Source organism: Nestor notabilis, unplaced genomic scaffold (assembly GCF_000696875.1).
Source record: "Nestor notabilis isolate BGI_N333 unplaced genomic scaffold, ASM69687v1 scaffold10498, whole genome shotgun sequence".
In the NCBI taxonomy this organism is placed as follows: domain Eukaryota; kingdom Metazoa; phylum Chordata; class Aves; order Psittaciformes; family Psittacidae; genus Nestor; species Nestor notabilis.
In genome coordinates, this window is record NW_009938726.1 from 46453 (window position 1) to 63568 (window position 17116).

The 17116-nt window shown below is 37.4% G+C and overlaps 1 protein-coding gene across 1 annotated transcript in view; it reads left to right on the forward strand.

Annotated features, from left to right (window-relative positions):
* DCAF6 (DDB1 and CUL4 associated factor 6) overlaps window positions 1-14992 on the forward strand; it is a 49587-nt gene extending 34595 nt beyond the window's left edge. The window contains exons 11-15 of the mRNA XM_010019484.1: window positions 3677-3815; window positions 8803-8959; window positions 10232-10320; window positions 12855-12960; window positions 14547-14992. Coding sequence (XP_010017786.1) covers window positions 3677-3815; window positions 8803-8959; window positions 10232-10320; window positions 12855-12960; window positions 14547-14611 — 556 coding nt within the window. The 3' untranslated portion in view covers window positions 14612-14992. The remainder of the gene's footprint in view (window positions 1-3676; window positions 3816-8802; window positions 8960-10231; window positions 10321-12854; window positions 12961-14546) is intronic.
* Window positions 14993-17116: the final 2124 nt, after the last annotated feature.

The window sequence follows — 17116 nt, forward strand, 5'->3', positions numbered from 1 at the left end:
CATCTGGACCTTTGGTGGAACAAAGTTTGTAGCCAAATTCCTGTAGATTATTTACAAATTCAGTTGATGGATAACTGTTCGGTTTTCCTTCTATTGAAAACCTTACCAGTAAATTTGACTTCTTTCTTCTAACTAGTAGATGATCATAGTTGTTTTAAAACATGCTGGGCTAGTTAGCCAGAAATTCTGGGTAACATAGCTTCGGAACTGAGGCCTGCAGCGTGCTCTCTCTCAGAAATTTGTTTTTAAAGAGCAATGTGACATACCGTGCTTTAAGAAACTAGTTATTTAATTGTGCAAATTGCATTGTAGTTAGTTTTAGTTTGTTGGGTTTTGGTTTGTTGGTTGTTTTTTTTTAATCCTTATTACACTTCAGAATTTCTAAACATACAGAAAATGCCTTATGTGACTATTTTTTTTAAGGCTTACCTTACATGTTTACATCTTTTCCATTTCTCTCTATAATACATAGCTGTGGATCAGCATGCATCACAGGGATTTTGTGGGGTTGTTTTTTTTTTTGTGGGGTTTTCAACCTATGTTTAGTTGAAAGAAGATAATGGTTTCACTTGTAAATCCTTATTCCATTCATCTAAGACTTAATTTAAGCATTTCCCAGGCATCTTCATTATCTGATGCCTGAGTATGAATACATAATCCAGTTATGTCAATTGATGGAGTTGCCTGAGGAGTGCTGATGCAATGTGCATAGATTTCATTCTTTGGCATTCCGTGCTTGGAAGAGTACGCAATTTGGAAGGGAAGCAGCAGCTCACAGTCAGGCTTAGCTTAGGCTGAACTTCAGAACAGTACAGACTGCCTAGTGTGCTTCAGTATCTGCTGATGCTCCAAGTGATAAGTCTATTGTCTAAGCTGATGTTGGCAGAGACAGCAATTGCTTGTCATAAAAACGAATGAAAATTAAAAAGCCACAAACCCAAATATGTTGGATTTCTTACCTGTTTGGTTTTGGGGTTTTTTTTTTGACTTAAAAGTATAGAAAATCTGTAGTTATGGAAAAGTTGTACTTCTCAGAGAGAATCCTTTTTCCTGTAATGTATTTGTATTTTCTGGAGAAGACTTGCCTCTGCCAGGTTCTTGCCTTTAGCAGGATGTTACTAGAGTGCCTGATAACAGTTTCACAGTTATATGATAATATACCACAGTTATACATGTGCTGGGCTGTGTTCTCCTGTTGAAGATAATCATTTACTTTACAAGATAATTAAATATCAATCTATTCATACCTTTTAAAATAAGACCCAAAATCAGGATTTTAAATTCACAGCTGAGTTTACTCAGTAAATACTTTTTACCAGAAGTTGCTTTGTGCTTCTGCTTTTATTTAAAAATGCGTGATTCTCACTGCTGAATAGTCTTGAGGGTTTTTTGAATGTCTGTATTCAAGCCTCGGGGAATTTAGAGGAGGAGATTAATTTTACTAGAGATGCTTAGATGAAAAATTATGCCAGAAACTACATTAGGTTACCAATTAGTTACTTTAATGCCATCTTCGGATCCCAAGACTGCTATCTAGCAAGTAACTCTTGTGAAAGAGCTAGACAAGTCTACTGCTTTGTCAATCCTAATGTTGTTTAACTCCTTCGCTTTTTCACTGCACGTATTTTATTATTTAATTAATGTGGAAAAATACACTGAAAATACAAATAGCAATCATAGTAAGTGATAAGTGTAAGGTTAGCAGGCATGCTGCTGAAACCAAAAGGGTCAAAGGATCTTACTGTACTGAAGAGCTGTATGTGTTGTTCCCAAAGCTGTGTGATCACTGATGGGGTTGGTAGCAGAGTAGTTGGTATCTCATGTTTCTTGCTTTTACTTTCTTACACAAACCCATCTTTTCTAAAAGCGAATGCAAAGTGTACAAATAATTGTTTAAAGTTTGTGTGTTATGTAGTCAGTCATACACATGCCACCTTTCTTTTTCCTTCACATAGAAGTAAACTGGTGAGGAGAATAATTATGTGATCTTTAAAGCACAGTAGACAAAGAATATGGACTTCGGTTTTTTTATCCCCTCCATTGTATAAAGACTTTGTGAAGAATCGTCTTCTTAAATCTGTTAAATTTGACACTCCATATATTATTAGGGCTAACTAATAAATACAGTATACTTAGTGTAGCATAAGAAGGAGGAACTAGAAGATTGCATAGGTATGAGATTTTGAGGGGATAGAAAACTCTCACAAAGGAAGTAGCAGTAGTCTATTTTTTATTATGTATTATAATAAATAGTCCACAGTTAAGTGGATCTATTAGCTAGGGCTTACAAATCTTTTCTAGTTTCTATAAAAATAAGTATTAAAATATCTTTTAAAAGCTTACCTGTATTAGGTGATCTAGTATAATTAATTAGATGATCAGTATGACAGTTTGTGGTTTGTTTTGTTTTTTGGTTTTTGGGGTTTTTTTTAAAATCTATATTAATGACTCATTATTTGCATTTATTTTCCTTCTCTGCCTAGCTGTAGGATAACACTTCGCCTTAATTTTTTTGGTCCAACTTTCTCCTATGACAAAAATGAAATGAAAATCTAAGCAGACCACTGGCTGAGAGAATTAGTTATGACATGGATCTGGTGGGGTTTTTTTCTGGAAAAGAGGACTTAATTGCAAGAGTTCCCAGGATCAGTGGCTGAAACACCATACCACATTACTTGTGGACAAATTCAGTTTACTAGCTTTCTGGTAGCAGTGTACTGAGGTTGCAAATCTATTCAGTTCTGGCTCGGTTTACTTTTCAGGATCATAGAAATTCCTGTAATAGTTTGTCTCCTTGCATCCTGCTAAAACCTGTACCTGCTCCTTCTTGGGAGTGACATTCCCCTTGGACTGTGTTCAGGATCTCTATGCAACCCTGACATGGAATAGAAGAAGAAAAAGAGTTAGGTGCAGGTGCTGGGATGTGACGGTTTGGTTATAGCTGGAATTAGGGGGATCTGCAAACTTAAGAGCTAAACAGGAAAAATTTGGCACCAAGGTCTTTTCACAGATAATTCAAAAAGTAGATTCCTGGGATTAAACATTCACAAAACTAAATAGACAATTTAGCTATTTTTAATTCGTTATGCTGGGAAAGCTTCAGCTGTATCCCTCACTGCTAATGTATAGGATAGTTGCTACCATAATCGATCTCAAATCAACTCTTGCCTTAGTAGAACTCTTTCAAAGCTGTCTAAATCTTGAGTCTTGGCATATAGAAATAGTGAACAGAAACACATTTAACAAAATTGTGAGGAAAACCCACATCACGCTGGAAGGTGCACTAGATCCTTAATAACTTTAAACTTATAAAACTTCTGTTTTGGCATACATTTTTCACTTCAGAATTTTGCTACCACATTATGGTTGGAGGCTACCTCCAGCACTGAAGAATAAAATAGCATGTGAATTTTGCCAATAGCTGAAGTTTGTTCTTCAGAGGGGGAATAAAATCTGGCATCACTTGGCATACCCCTGTCTTGCATGCTATTCTTGTTCTAAGCCAGGATGGAAAAAGTTAGTCTGTAATTTTACATTTGGGATAATGTTGATGTCTGTTCCAAACTTATGGATAGTGTGTTTGAGTGCCTAATTATTGTTTTAAAGTCTTTCTTGATGGCCCATTTTAGTATTTAGAGATGGACTCTCAATAGCGTTCTCTGTTTGCAATTTTTAGACGATCTGCTGTTGCCCGCATTCAGGAGCTCTTCAGGAGGAGGAAAGAAAGAAAAGAAATGGAAGAACTGGAAACGTTGAATATTAGACGTCCTTTAATAAAGATGGTTTATAAAGGTCATCGGAACTCCCGAACAATGGTACAAACTCTTTGTCTGTTTTGGGAACCCTGGAGATTTTATGGTCTCAATCAGTGTAGCTGCCACATGCTTGCCAAAAAGGATACTATAATATATCACAAGCACTTTTCTTCTTTTATATTCAGTTGGAAGCCACACAACTTGCTCTAAATGAAAACTAAAATTAGTGTCACTCATGTGTCACCATGCTAGGCATTAAAGTTTTCTTGGGTTTAAAACTCTCTCCCCTTAACTTCCTTTGAAAACTTGGGTATTTTTCTTAACTTCTTTTTCATTTTGTCTGTCATCTTCAGTGGTATAAAATGTGCCTGCCTTCAAAATTAGGATTTAATCCTCACTTTGCTTTACAAGCTCTTTAACATTAAAGATTAAATAATAATTTTGAACAGCTTGGAAGGCAAAATGAGGATTAAATCATAGTTTTCAAGAGCCTTGACATCTCTGAATTATAAAAAAAGGAAATAGTGCTAGTTACTAAATCATAGTCTAACTACTAGATACTGTCTTTCTCATACAAAATACTGTATTTTAAGGAGAATGCAGTTACTGTGTTTGTAAAGCTGTGGTGCATGAGAAACAAATGCTGTTTTCCTTGCCATTTCTTTTTTTGCTTTTTACCATATTTTGAAGATGTGAAGTTCTGAGTACTAGATGGTATTTTGTAGAAGCAGCAGGTGTATTATTTTGCAGATGATCTAAGGAGTAGTCCCTCTACCTCCAAAAGCCGTTTTCTAGAGTTTGCACGAATGGCTTTGATGACACTGAGGAGAATGCTTCAATAAATGCCCATTACAGTCTACATAAGCAACAGACTTAGAATAATGACTGAGTTTTGCACTGTATTTCAGAAATTAATTTTAATTGCTCAAAACCACGTTAGTTTAGAAGTCATAGCATGAAGCAATTTGTAGTTAAGAGATACTAAGACTAAGCTTGCCTAAGTCGTCTTAATTCAGCCTGCATCTTCGTATGTGTTGTCACACAGATTATGTCACGGATTTTGTTGTTTGGTTTCTTTGGGATGTGGGCTGGTGTCCCGCTCACCTCAAATCCTCTGTTTAAAATGTAGACTCTGAAGAAACTTTTCTTCAACAGAGCATCTTTGTGTAACAGATGAATGGGATAAGGGTGTATGGGTATAGTAGAAGTGAGTGTGTTTATGAGTTTGAAAACAAAATTTTTAAAATATAATTTCAAATCTGTTTATTTACGTGGTGCTAAAATTTGGTTTTATGAATATTAGAAATGTAAAATCAGTAGTTACGTAAGAGAATACAAAGGAAGCAGGAAGAAGTTGTAAATGAGAACTGAAATATAAAGTTATTTATCATTAGAGATATTTTAGATGTACTTCTAACGGGATAATGAAAAATATACAGCAAGAGGAGCTGTGAGACAAAGCTGCCAAAAGATGAGTGTATTGGAAATACATCTTTCACTACAGAATCAGGAATGCAGTTTCTGTGGCTTATTTTTAGACATCAGGATGACTTTATTGCACTGACTGAAATCACTGGTATGTATTTCCTGTAGACAAAAATCTAGCAAGCCTGAAATTTAAAACTGGGCATACTCATGCTGGAGATCAAGTACATATTTTAACAGCAGTAAGGGTTCTGCTTAATAATATGATTCTTTCTCGTGACGATTTTTAAATCAAGAATAGCTGGGGCAAAGCACAGAGCAAGACAATGTCTCTGTCCTTTTCTTCAGTGCATGTGCTGAGAAAACTGTGCAGAAAGAAAGATAAGGATGCAGGCACTGTCCTCTTTAGAGCTGTATTATGCAGTGTTACTTAGGAAATAATTCCCTAGTAGAGTTCTGTGTAAATGGTCTCAAACTCAATTCTCTCCCTTATGCCAGAGATTTCTTAAATACCAAAGATTAGGAAGTTGCTTTATGCTAAACTTCAAACGTTGTACGTCTGTGTGAACTGTGAAAGCTGCTGCATAGGAAACTTCTGTTTACATAGGTATCTCTCTTGCCCAGTTTATGCCAATTTAAAGAGATCGTGAGAGGTACTGGTAACTGTTTGAAGTGTAATCTTGTGTGTTGGATTACATTTTCAACTTCCAGACTCTCCAGCACAAATATCAGACTTCTGTGGAGCTTTCAGCTCGCATTTTGGACTGTTTTGACGGTTCTTGAAGCAATGTGCCTCCTCCCTCTGCCACCTCATCTAGCCTCTCACCCTGTAGCTGATATAGGACAGCAATGGAGGAGGATACTGCTGTTTAGTCTGTTCCTCTTTTAAACAGCTTAACAATGGTTATTTTTATGTCCTACTCTGAGTAAAAATAGAAATTATTTCTGAAGAAGATTCTAATTGTTAGTGAAGGAAGTCACCCATTCTTCTTCGCTCAGACCAATTGTTTGGGTTACATCTTTCTAAGAAGGGAGGGCAAGATAGATCTTGGCATGGAAAGATTACGTTTAACCAACTTAATAGTTGCTTCTTGAAATAAATACTCAATACTTTTTTGGCTCAGAAATTGTATTAGCCACATTATTTCAGGCTGTAATCAGAAGGGTATCTTGAATGTAATGGGTGTAGAATAATATCAACATTGTATTTTAAGGAGATAGCTAGCTAATACTACAGCCACTTTTTCTGGCCTGCCATTTCTGTGTCTTTTATACCATCATTGTTTTTGTAATGCTGCTCTGTTTCATAGGACACACTGCTTCAGCCACATTCAGTTCCAAAACTCATGCAGATCTGTGAAATGCTCAAGGAGCCTGGGTTTTCACACTGAATTAGTAAACACACAATAAATAGTGCAGCATTTACTACACAAGTAAATTATTTATAAATAAATAACATCTAAGAAATTAAAATAGTATGTTTTAATAGAAATAATATATAAATCCATACAAAAATATAAGTAACATGTGTAAATGATTATGAAATAATACGTTATTCTCATAATCCCATGATAATACCATGTTTTGGGGAGAAGGATGGAAACAAAGAAAAGAAAAAGTTTCAGGTTTATTGATATGCTTTTCTCCCAAAGACTTTTTCAAGTAGAGTACATGTCAAGCTAGCTATCTTGTCAGTGACAATGTCTGCTATTTTCTTCTATTCTCACAATCAGGGGCAAGACAGTCTAGCCATTTTGAGGGGAGGGATGGTCACTTCAGTAGAGAAATGTTCACAGCGTTGCTAGCAGATGCATATCCAGACGAGACTATGAATATTTATGACACTTAAGAGAGTAGGTTTAAATACCTACTGAATTACAGCATTTCACATAAGGGAAATAGATGATGTAATAAATCTTTATTTAGTCTATTTGCCTAAAGCATGAGCAGACTGTTCCCTAAACCCCCCTCTTTTCCTTTTACACAGATGATGTTGTTCCTCTCTTCATTGGGTGAAGAGAAGGCTTGCGTTGGTGGCAGGGGAAGAAAGGCAGAATGTGACAGGAAGCCTTTGCCGTCTGTGCCAAGACGGTCCCCCTGCACCAAGGGAGGCCTTCCATCAGCCTCCCTTAGTGCTGTCAGCTTCCTGGAGAAGCTGCCAGAAGGGAAAAGCCCAACTGCAGGTTGTCTGTGTTACTTCACTGACAAACTATACAGCTGTGGTCTGAGGTGACTGGTTTTCTGGAAGCCTTCTCAAGAACCATGGAACTTTCTTCAATACCCTTCAGTCAGTGGCCCAGTTGTGTTCACTCACAGATGTGCCAAATTGCAATGCCATGTTTGTGATATTCCTCTCATCTTTTCCAGTTTCTGAAAAAGTCTTAAGTAATTTGTGCATCTTTTTAATAAAAATATTACCATGTTATTTTCAGAGGTATAGAATTTCTTCCTTCAAATGTACAATATACAGATGTTCAAGTGTACAGTTCTCCAATCAGAGAAGTCTTCCTTGAATGTTTTAATTATAGTTGGTTATAATCCAGAGTCAAACTACCCTATGATAAATAACAGTTAGAGGAGTTAGCTGTAGGCCAAAACCAAAGATAAACCAATTATAATTTCTGATGAGCGATTTAAAAACTGGTATAATTTGTGTGATGCTAGTAAAATTCCATAAACTGGCCTAAGATGTCATTCATTGTGAACTGTAGGCCCTCCAACAACTCACTGCCTATGCGAGATAGGCTTTACCTCGCTCTCTAAATTTATACACAGCAACATGTGCATTAAAAAAGTCCATGCTGGCCATGTATTACATGTACTGTTTGCTGATAGCATGGGAACATTGCTGATAAGTGACAAACGTTAGCCATACCACTTCAAACGTTTTGCAAAGGTGCTTGGATACCTCAATGAAGTAATGGTAGGAACAACCATATAGAATAAAATGCATCATTGCTGCATCAAGAAAATGATGATATTGTTTGTTCCACTTATAGGGAGAGATGCTTCTACTTTCATCTACAATTACTGTACTAAGTGAAGCTGAAAGGTCGCTTCTATCCAGCTGCTTTCCTTGTTCAGTGGATTATAACTTTAGTTTAGGCCTTGCACTAAGAAGTCTAAGTTCTTACGCGATTGATTATTGATTTCATAACCCCTTTTTAACTGTCAGACCCAGTGAATTCCCAGCCCCCATCAAATCATAAACCTCTGTCTCATCTCCTCATCTGCCCTAAATGGAAAATGCCCGCCGGGGGTTAACCTGTCACACATGTTAATTTACCCAGCTCTTCCCAAAAGCTGTTTCACACACCTCTGTCTCCAGTGTCATTTCTGTCACTTTGGAAAGTGACAAATCTGCTGTCATTTATTTCCAGACTGTTCGGTCTGCCCCAACACTTCCTATTTATTATTAGCAGCCACTTTGCTGTGGAGATCTATAACCTTCTGGATTATTTTTTGGATCATTCTTTATTAACTGTATCCTTTAAATTTTCTTAAATGTTGTTTTTGCAAATGTAGAGCTCTTACTTCAGAGGCAGTGTTACTGCAGAAATGGGAGTCTACTCTTTGTTGTGCTTTCCACTAGCTAGCCTTATAATTTTCATGTTTACTGCAGATAAAAGAAGCCAATTTTTGGGGATCTAACTTTGTCATGAGTGGTTCAGACTGTGGCCATATTTTCATATGGGATCGACATACTGCTGAACATCTCATGCTGCTGGAAGCTGATAATCATGTGGTGAACTGTCTTCAGCCTCATCCGTTTGACCCAAGTAAGATTGTCATTTCATGTTCAGCTTACCAGTAGTAAAGCATTTTAATATCTCAGTTTAAATTCTTTGGTCAGTAGAGCATTATAATGATTAATGAGCTATTGTTCTTTTTTCCCAACATAAATTAGATAATATTGCTTCCAATTTTGTCTTTTACTAATGACCTTTGGCCCTTACTCAGTAGTGTCTTGGAATGAAAATGTTACTGACATAGTATTTAAAGGAAGTTAAGATGTAATAAGAAGAATCTCCATCTCTTCCCTCAATCCATTAAATGTGTTATTTCTTTTTTTGTAGCTCACATAGCTGTAGAGTAACAGTCAGACATAAATAAATAAACAAATAAAGTTGTTATAATAATACCAGAAAAGGATGGGGGGTTTTCGGACAATTTGTGGAAATACAGTGTATGGAATACTGCCCTGCATTGCATAAGCTGTGAACTTTTAAATGCTTAATTGAAACTGTGTTCCTCTACATGTTCAGAGTGTGTGACTAGGTTGGACACTTGTCCTAGGTTCAGGACTCCTTTTGGAAGTACATTTCAAATGCCCTGTAGCTTTACTGATTTCTCGATGGAGTGCAGCTGTCTCCCTGTCACATACTGAAAACGTAACAAAGAGGTCATCTTTCTTGTAGGACAGTTAATCTTGTACAGTTTTCCAGTTACTGAGAGCTTCCTATGGAATTTTTTTTTGTAGTTGTTCTGTGTCATGATCTAGAGAATATTCTGCAACTTCTTTTTTTCCATATTTTAACAAGTGTTTATAAGAGCATCCGTTGCTTCTTTATATTTGAATATAAAATAAATTTACATAACATACAGTGAAATTATCAAATATCAAAATACATTTGAAATTTTCTTGCTTCTATCTTTGCTTCTGGGTCTGCAAATCCTAAGGCTTTGTTATTAATGCATATACTTATCAGACTGTCAGCAGAATTATATTAGTGGCAGGAAGGCTTGTTCTTACTTTCTGCTCTTATCTTACGTATATTCCGGTGCACTTTTTATTTAGAAAAGGAGGCTCTTGATGTTTGTGTTTTCATATTAAATAATATTATACATATTAAAAAAGGTACAGTGTATAACCTATGGTTCAGATCTTAAATGAAGACTTAGTAATTATGTAGCTGTATGTTCAACATGGGAAATGACATTTGCAAGTAAATGCTTCAAATAAGGTAGTTTTCTTCAACTCCAGTTAAGTGCAGAAGATACTGGTAAAGGCATCACACATTTAATTTAAAATTACTATTACTTACTTCTAGTTCTGGCTTCTTCGGGTATTGATTATGATATAAAAATTTGGTCACCACTGGAAGAATCCAAGATTTTTAACAGGAAACTTGCAGATGAGGTAAGAACCTTTCCTCCTTTTTCAGAGTAATGTTGAATCTTCCAGTTCTTTAAAAGCCTTTGGTGCAAATTACTGACATTGAATTAACAAAGTTTTTAATGTTCAACAAATAAGCTACAAATAAAAAGCTGCTCTTTAGAGTAGCTAACTTTCCTATCATTGGCAGTATTTCGTTAACTCTCCTAGAAATTATATGATATGATCTGGTATTATGTATGTGAAAGAAGTTGGAAAAAGTATGAACAGTCAGATAGAGAAGAAAACTGGCAGGAATTGAGATGTTAAGGCAGTGCCTGTCTTTAAACAAATAAATTATCTGAAGGAAATACAATGGTATACAGAAGAACAGGGAGTGCAAAAATCAATTCCAGTTGATATTCTGTGGCATAAAAGGGGGTTATGGTTAAGGTTGCAACTTGGGAACTTCATTGAATAAAGCAAACATTGCAAGTTGCAAGCCGAATCAATTAGAAAAGTCCATATGTAAAGTTATGTAGCATTATTTTCATACTCTCTAAGCAGTAACAGTGTATAAAGCAACTTACAGTTGAACATATAGTTGTGAACTTATAGTTGACTGCTGAATAATCATATTTTAGTGATTTACATAATGTAATTTATTTAATGTTAGATGCTTTTCTGTAAGTTATATATTGGGGCAAATTTGGCTGTGGGGCTGTTTGGTTGGGGTGTTTATTTGTGCAATCTCTTGGACAGCAGGCTATATAGTAGACTGGGTTTTTTAAATTATTATTTCTCTGTATTAGTGCTATATATATTTAAAACAAACAGAAACCCACAACCCTTAGCCACCAACAACCCATCCTCCTGGTGCCCCCCCCCCCATTTGTGAGTTTTGAACCTTCCCCATTATTTTAATAGTAGTAACACCGAATGAAGCAGCGATACTTCTTTGTATATTGTATGATAGTTTTAATCTCTGACATGTTTTGGAGCCTTTTGGAGTTAGAAATACTGCTAAACATAAATGTGTGCTTAAAGCAATTGTTTTACTGATCCTTGTGAAACGTAATTTTCAATAAGAACAAATTATTTAGAGGTTTAGGGTTTTTTTCTTTAGTTAAAAGACTTAGAACTTTCAGAAGGTTTGGCCACAGTGTGGTTTGTAATTTTACATGGTTTTGTTTTTCAATTTAATCCCTGTATTGAAATACCTATGTAAAGGACAAGAGAGATTCATAGAAATAAAATAGTTTTCACCATGTTACATTTGGATAGAGGAAGTATCCAATTCTTAAACTGAATTTTTCATAGGAGCAAAGGTTTAGGGAGAAAGCATTGTGCTTGGAGGAAGTTCAGTATAGATGCACAATGGTACTTAAAACTGAGAGAGGCCATGACTTTAGTGAATAGGAAAAGACAGTGGGGATAGGAACAAATCTCTTAATAGAGAAAAAGCATCAGAAGCAGGCTGTCAGTGCACTGGAGAATTAGGAGGTGAAAGAGGAAGAGATGGCAGCCTGCTGTCTTCTCAGTTTGCTCCTTTTAGGGAGTGATCAGCTGTGCAAAATGCCTGGTAAGCAGAGGAGAATGGCAGAAAAGAGGTACTTTGATTTGGCCAGGAGCAGGCTGCTGCGGACATTTGCAAGAACATGTTCCTCACAAAAGGAACAGGCCTGAGAAAGAGTCTCAGGGAGGAGAAGAAATGCATTATTTTCCTGCCTTACAGCAACTGATCTGGGAGGAAGGACTGAATAATAATCAGAACTTGTCTCCACCTAAAGAAATTTTATACTTAGTGATAGCAAAGGAACGTAGTCTTAAAGGTGAGAGGCAAGCTGAAGTGTGGGAATCGAACTTAATGAGAAAGCAAGAAGGATGGCAAGGAAGTACCAGAAGGATGGAAGAAAAGAGACAAAAGAGCCGAAAGTACTGGATAGTGGATTTTTTTTTCCTTGAAACTAAGGCAGAAGGAGCTGTCTCTTTCATTCAAGTCATTTAGAGGCAGGTGGTAGAACTGTTTAGAAAGAATTACGGAGCTGAAGAATCTTCCTGAACTGGAATAAAGAAATTGCTTGTGTTCTGTGGATTTTCTCCAGAAGCTCCAAGCAGCATGAAGGTAGGAATTTAGGGTCACCTCGTCTCTTTTCCTTCCCACATTCTTGGCCAGAGCTGATGCTAGAACTCTGTTCTGTATGGCAGTTGCCACCTGAAACAGCTTTTTCTCTCATCGCTCCTCTTCGTTTCTTGCAAGATCTCATTTCCAGGAGTTTTTCTCAGTTGCTCATCTTAATATCTTCCATGCATGTGGACAACGGAATGAGGATCTTACTAGAATATTCTTTAGATAGACAGGTAGATATCTGTAGGCAGTCCACTCTCTGACTTTTCTTACCACAGACAATTGGTGTAACTGCATTTTAGGAATAGTTATTAAAGTATTGTTCCCTTATTGTACTTTTCGACTCTGTAAATGCCTTTTGCATAGGAACTTTTTATCTACAAACCTATATCATTGCAGTACAGTTCTGTGTTTATTGTTGATGCTGTTTGTATCCCTTCTCTGCCTCCAGGTTATAACACGTAATGAATTAATGCTGGAAGAGACCAGAAACACTATTACTGTTCCAGCCTCTTTTATGTTACGAATGTTGGCTTCATTGAATCATATAAGAGCAGGTGAGAGGCTTCTGAAGAGCTTGTCTACCACACTAGTCTAGGAAATAGCAGATGGACTGGGGAACCATCAAGATCTTCAGCTGTCTGGGGCTGTACTTGGGGTTGGTGAGAAGATTCAAGGGTCTTTTAATGGAAGTACTTAGGAATTGCTTCTTTACTGTGAGACTTGCAACATTTTTGCAGCTGTTCTTTTTTACGTTAAAACAAAGAGCAAGAAAAGAACAAAATATATTTTTAGATGTTACCATACCTGAAATAGCTTATTTGTAATGCGTAATGTTGAAAAATACTCCCTTTACTGAAGAATGGTCCTTACAGTGAATACTGTGTGACTGGAAAGCTATTGGGGATGACTGGAATGAGCTGCAAGATAAACTGGCTGTCATTGTGGACTTGGAATTGTCTAGGGATGAAGGAGGGGATGAAGATACAAGACTGTGGGAGATATTAATGAGGCTGCTGGCAGCTGTTCTGGGGCAGCTGGTACTAGGATGTCCCTTCAGTGAAGGGGCAGTTCCCCAGGGCTGAAACTGGTGATATGAGGGATTTGTGTGGAAAGTCATTGTAGGGAACTGATGTTCGTGGATGTTAATGCTGACAGTTAATTGCAGTGGCTCGATATTGAAGGAGTAGGAGAATGGAGAGACATCATACTGGGTAGGAAGCCAGGAGATGAAGTTTTGGGAGGCTCGTATGACATGTGGGGTGGAAACGTAACAGAGCTGTAGATGAAGGTGAAAGTGACTGTAGATACTAAATATGAGGACCCTGGCACTGGCTTAGCAGGGCAGTGGGCTTATAGTGATGAAGCAGGAAGGAAGCTCTTCCTGGCAGCAGCTGCTGCTCTGCTTTCACTTCTTGGTGGTCTGTGAGAACAAGAGAGCCAGGAAGATGACACTGTATCCAGCCCAGTGCTGTGCCTTGCCACTGCTGTAACTCAATATATAAGTTTGGGTTTTTTCTTAGTTTTGAGTTCTATGAAGTAAAATACTCAAAGAACTGCCCAACACTTGAGTTAAAACAACCTCAGCTAAAATCTGTGTTATTGCTGGGTGAAGTATTTCTTAACTTGATGGTGGATGTTGTTTGAGTGATCTTGAGCCAGTCATGTTCCCTCGCACACTTCTGTATTGGCCTTTCTGTAAACATTTATGTCAACAGGTACTTTTTCTGATGCGTACAGTGACAGAAAGCAATTCCCCAGTTTTCTGGAGTATACAAGTTTCTAACCGCAGCTGTTCTAGTTTCAGTTCCCCAGGGCAGTGTTTCAATCCCTTGTATTCACTATCTCTTTTTAATGTTGTGCTTGCATTCACCTTCCCTGTGCTGACAGCCGTTCAGCAGCTACAAGGTTTTTCCTTTTGTACACTATGCCTGGAAATCCGTTAGGGCTTTTCTCCTGTTCTCCTTTCTTGTGGTAACATTTCTAACCAATCTCTGCTGCCAGTCCATATGGTCTTTCTTCTCCCGTATAACCTGCGGTCACTGTCCAACGTGTAATAGCCCAGGGAGACAGCATGTTATAAATATTTACCAAGAAATGAAAACTTTGGAAGTTCTCTTTACTAAATCTCTGTGTCTTACAGACCGATTGGAAGGCGACAGATCAGAAGGATCTGGTCAGGAGAATGAAAATGAAGATGAAGAGTAACTGGCAGTTGTGTGCAAGCACCTAGACGTTAATGGAATTTGTATAAGACATTAATTATATTTTTCCTTACAGAGCTTTAGTGCAATTCTGAGGTATTGCTTTTGGATAACCTAACCTTTTGTTTTTGAATGACTGTGTGCATGACTTTGGGAGAGTGTGCAAGTTAAAATAAGCAAAAATGTTTTTAAAATGTTTTGCCATGTATGAGGGGTGCTAGAAGATGCAAAGTGCAATATTTTCCTTAACCTGCAGATGTGGGAGCTTGGATCAATGTTTTAAAGTAACTTTCATTATAGTAATAAAGTTGGTTCAGATAAATTTCTATACCTGCCATTTGCATGTTTGTTGCTTTCTAATTAAAAGACTTGGTTGTTTTAAGTAGTTTTGTGTTCTTTCTTTGTACAACCATTGATTTATCACCTTGTAACTATAACCCCATTGCTGCCTTCATGTGCATTTTTTTCTTATAATGTTTGTGAAGTGACAAATACAATTATTTCTTACAGTGAGCACTGGGATTCTTTGTGACTTTGCGACCCCATGGCTCTTGGTTCTTGCGTCTCCATGGACAACCCACACCTACATACACAAAATAGTCTTTCCATCAGACTTATTATAGTGCCACTTTATATGCTGTATGTGTGAATCTGTAGTGCTGGTGAAATAGATGTGTTTCACTAACAGAACCGTGAGTATGCATTCTTGGCAACAACAGTAGATATATCTTAATTTTCATTGGATTTAGTGTAGAGAAAATTTAGTGCAAGGGAACATGAGTTTGAAAATGCCTGTGCATTGCTTCCTATGAGTATTTATTTGGAAAGGAAAGCAGTTCAGTCTGTGTAAGGGCTCTACCCTTCCTCCATATGTTTTTGGATGGTATTTGGGAAGAGGAAGTGAAGGAAAGAAAGAGGAGTAGGGAAAAGAGCAGCTTTGCTTAATGGCTGTTCTTGCCAAGGGTGGCAGATGCTGGGGGGCTCTGTTGGGAATTGCAGAATGCTGGGAAGAATTCTAAGTCAGGTTATGAGGGTACAGGAGGCTTCATTACCCTGCTTTCAGTAAAACATGCATTCATCACACAATCTTCACAAACTTTGCTTACATCAACAAAAAGAATTCCCCACACTAAATGAAAAAGAACATTACCACTACATTCTGATACCCTGATTCACAATGCAGGCAGGCTGAAAGGGCTCAGGGAAGGGATATAAATCATAGAAACAGATGGAGATGGGAAAACTAAAGCTATTGGAGGAGATGGTGAGATTCGTGAGGGGAGAGAAATGGCAATTATATGGAATTACATGGATTAATAATTAAATAGCAATTATATGGAACTCAGCTGGCAGTAACAGTTAGGATACTTGGGCAAGGGAAGAATAATGAGAGAAAAAGTGTGAGGAGATGGATAGGGTGGCTGGTTGTTAGTTTGGGGTTTTTTTAAAGGAGAAGGTAGGAAATTACTGAGGAAGAGCAAAGTATTGAAACTTTGAAAATGATCCAGTGAAGTGAGTTTAGGAAAGGAGGAAACAACTTGGGGAGAAGGTTTTGGAGGCAGAGTGTGCTGAGAAGAGTGGAGGTCTTGGAACACCAGAACGTTGCAGAAAACTGAGGAGGTCAGTGCAACAGAGGATGGAAATCTGGTAAGCTTTTGAGAATATAGCTACTGTGAACAAGGGGGAGTGAAAGAAGTCAAGTTGGTTGTTAGTTAAATATGGAGTAAAAGTGATAGTTGATACAGATACTTGTCTTTCCTAGTGACAGAAGAAGGACTAAGTGGCCTTGTTGGAGAAGGGAGCAAAACATTAGTTTTTCCTCATGACATGACATTTTGGGTAAGCATTTTCAGACCAGCAAAAAGGGAAAGAATTATTTTATGGTTTTGTGGTATACCTATTTGGGGAGGGGGAGCACACTGGTCTAGAACTATTCAAACCTCAAGCACTGGGCAATAGTTTTACTGTCACTTGTAAATTAGCCTTTAATTTTTTAAGAGAACAGAGTACTCCTTTTATTAAAGAACTATACAGTAAATATATATAGTGTAATTAGCATCTACATAAATTAGGCTTGCCTGCTCTACTTTAGCTGTTAGCAGTAAGAGGAATGAAGCCATGTTTCTGTTCTGTGGGGCACCTGTTGGAGGCGGACCTCTTCCACAGCTTGGGGTCCTGAGCAGTTCTGTGAATGAAATACAGTAGCAGTGTTTGATGCAGTTAGGTCCTCTGTAGATGATATTTGAGATGGTTTTGCGCCCCAAAAGAATGACCATGGTGTTTCTACAGAAGCCTGGCTCTCTTCTATTTATTTTGAAATTATTAACCTTTGCCTTTTGAAAACCAATCCATTCTCAAGGCAGTAAATGGAGAGCGTACCCTTTGTCTTCACTAGGGAGGTTTTATAAATATCTCTGTGGATGTCTGTCTGTCTAAAAATAAAAAAGCTGCTTCTGCCACTTTTTCTTTAGTTGTAGTAATTGCCAGCAAAGAGCAGACAACATAAAAC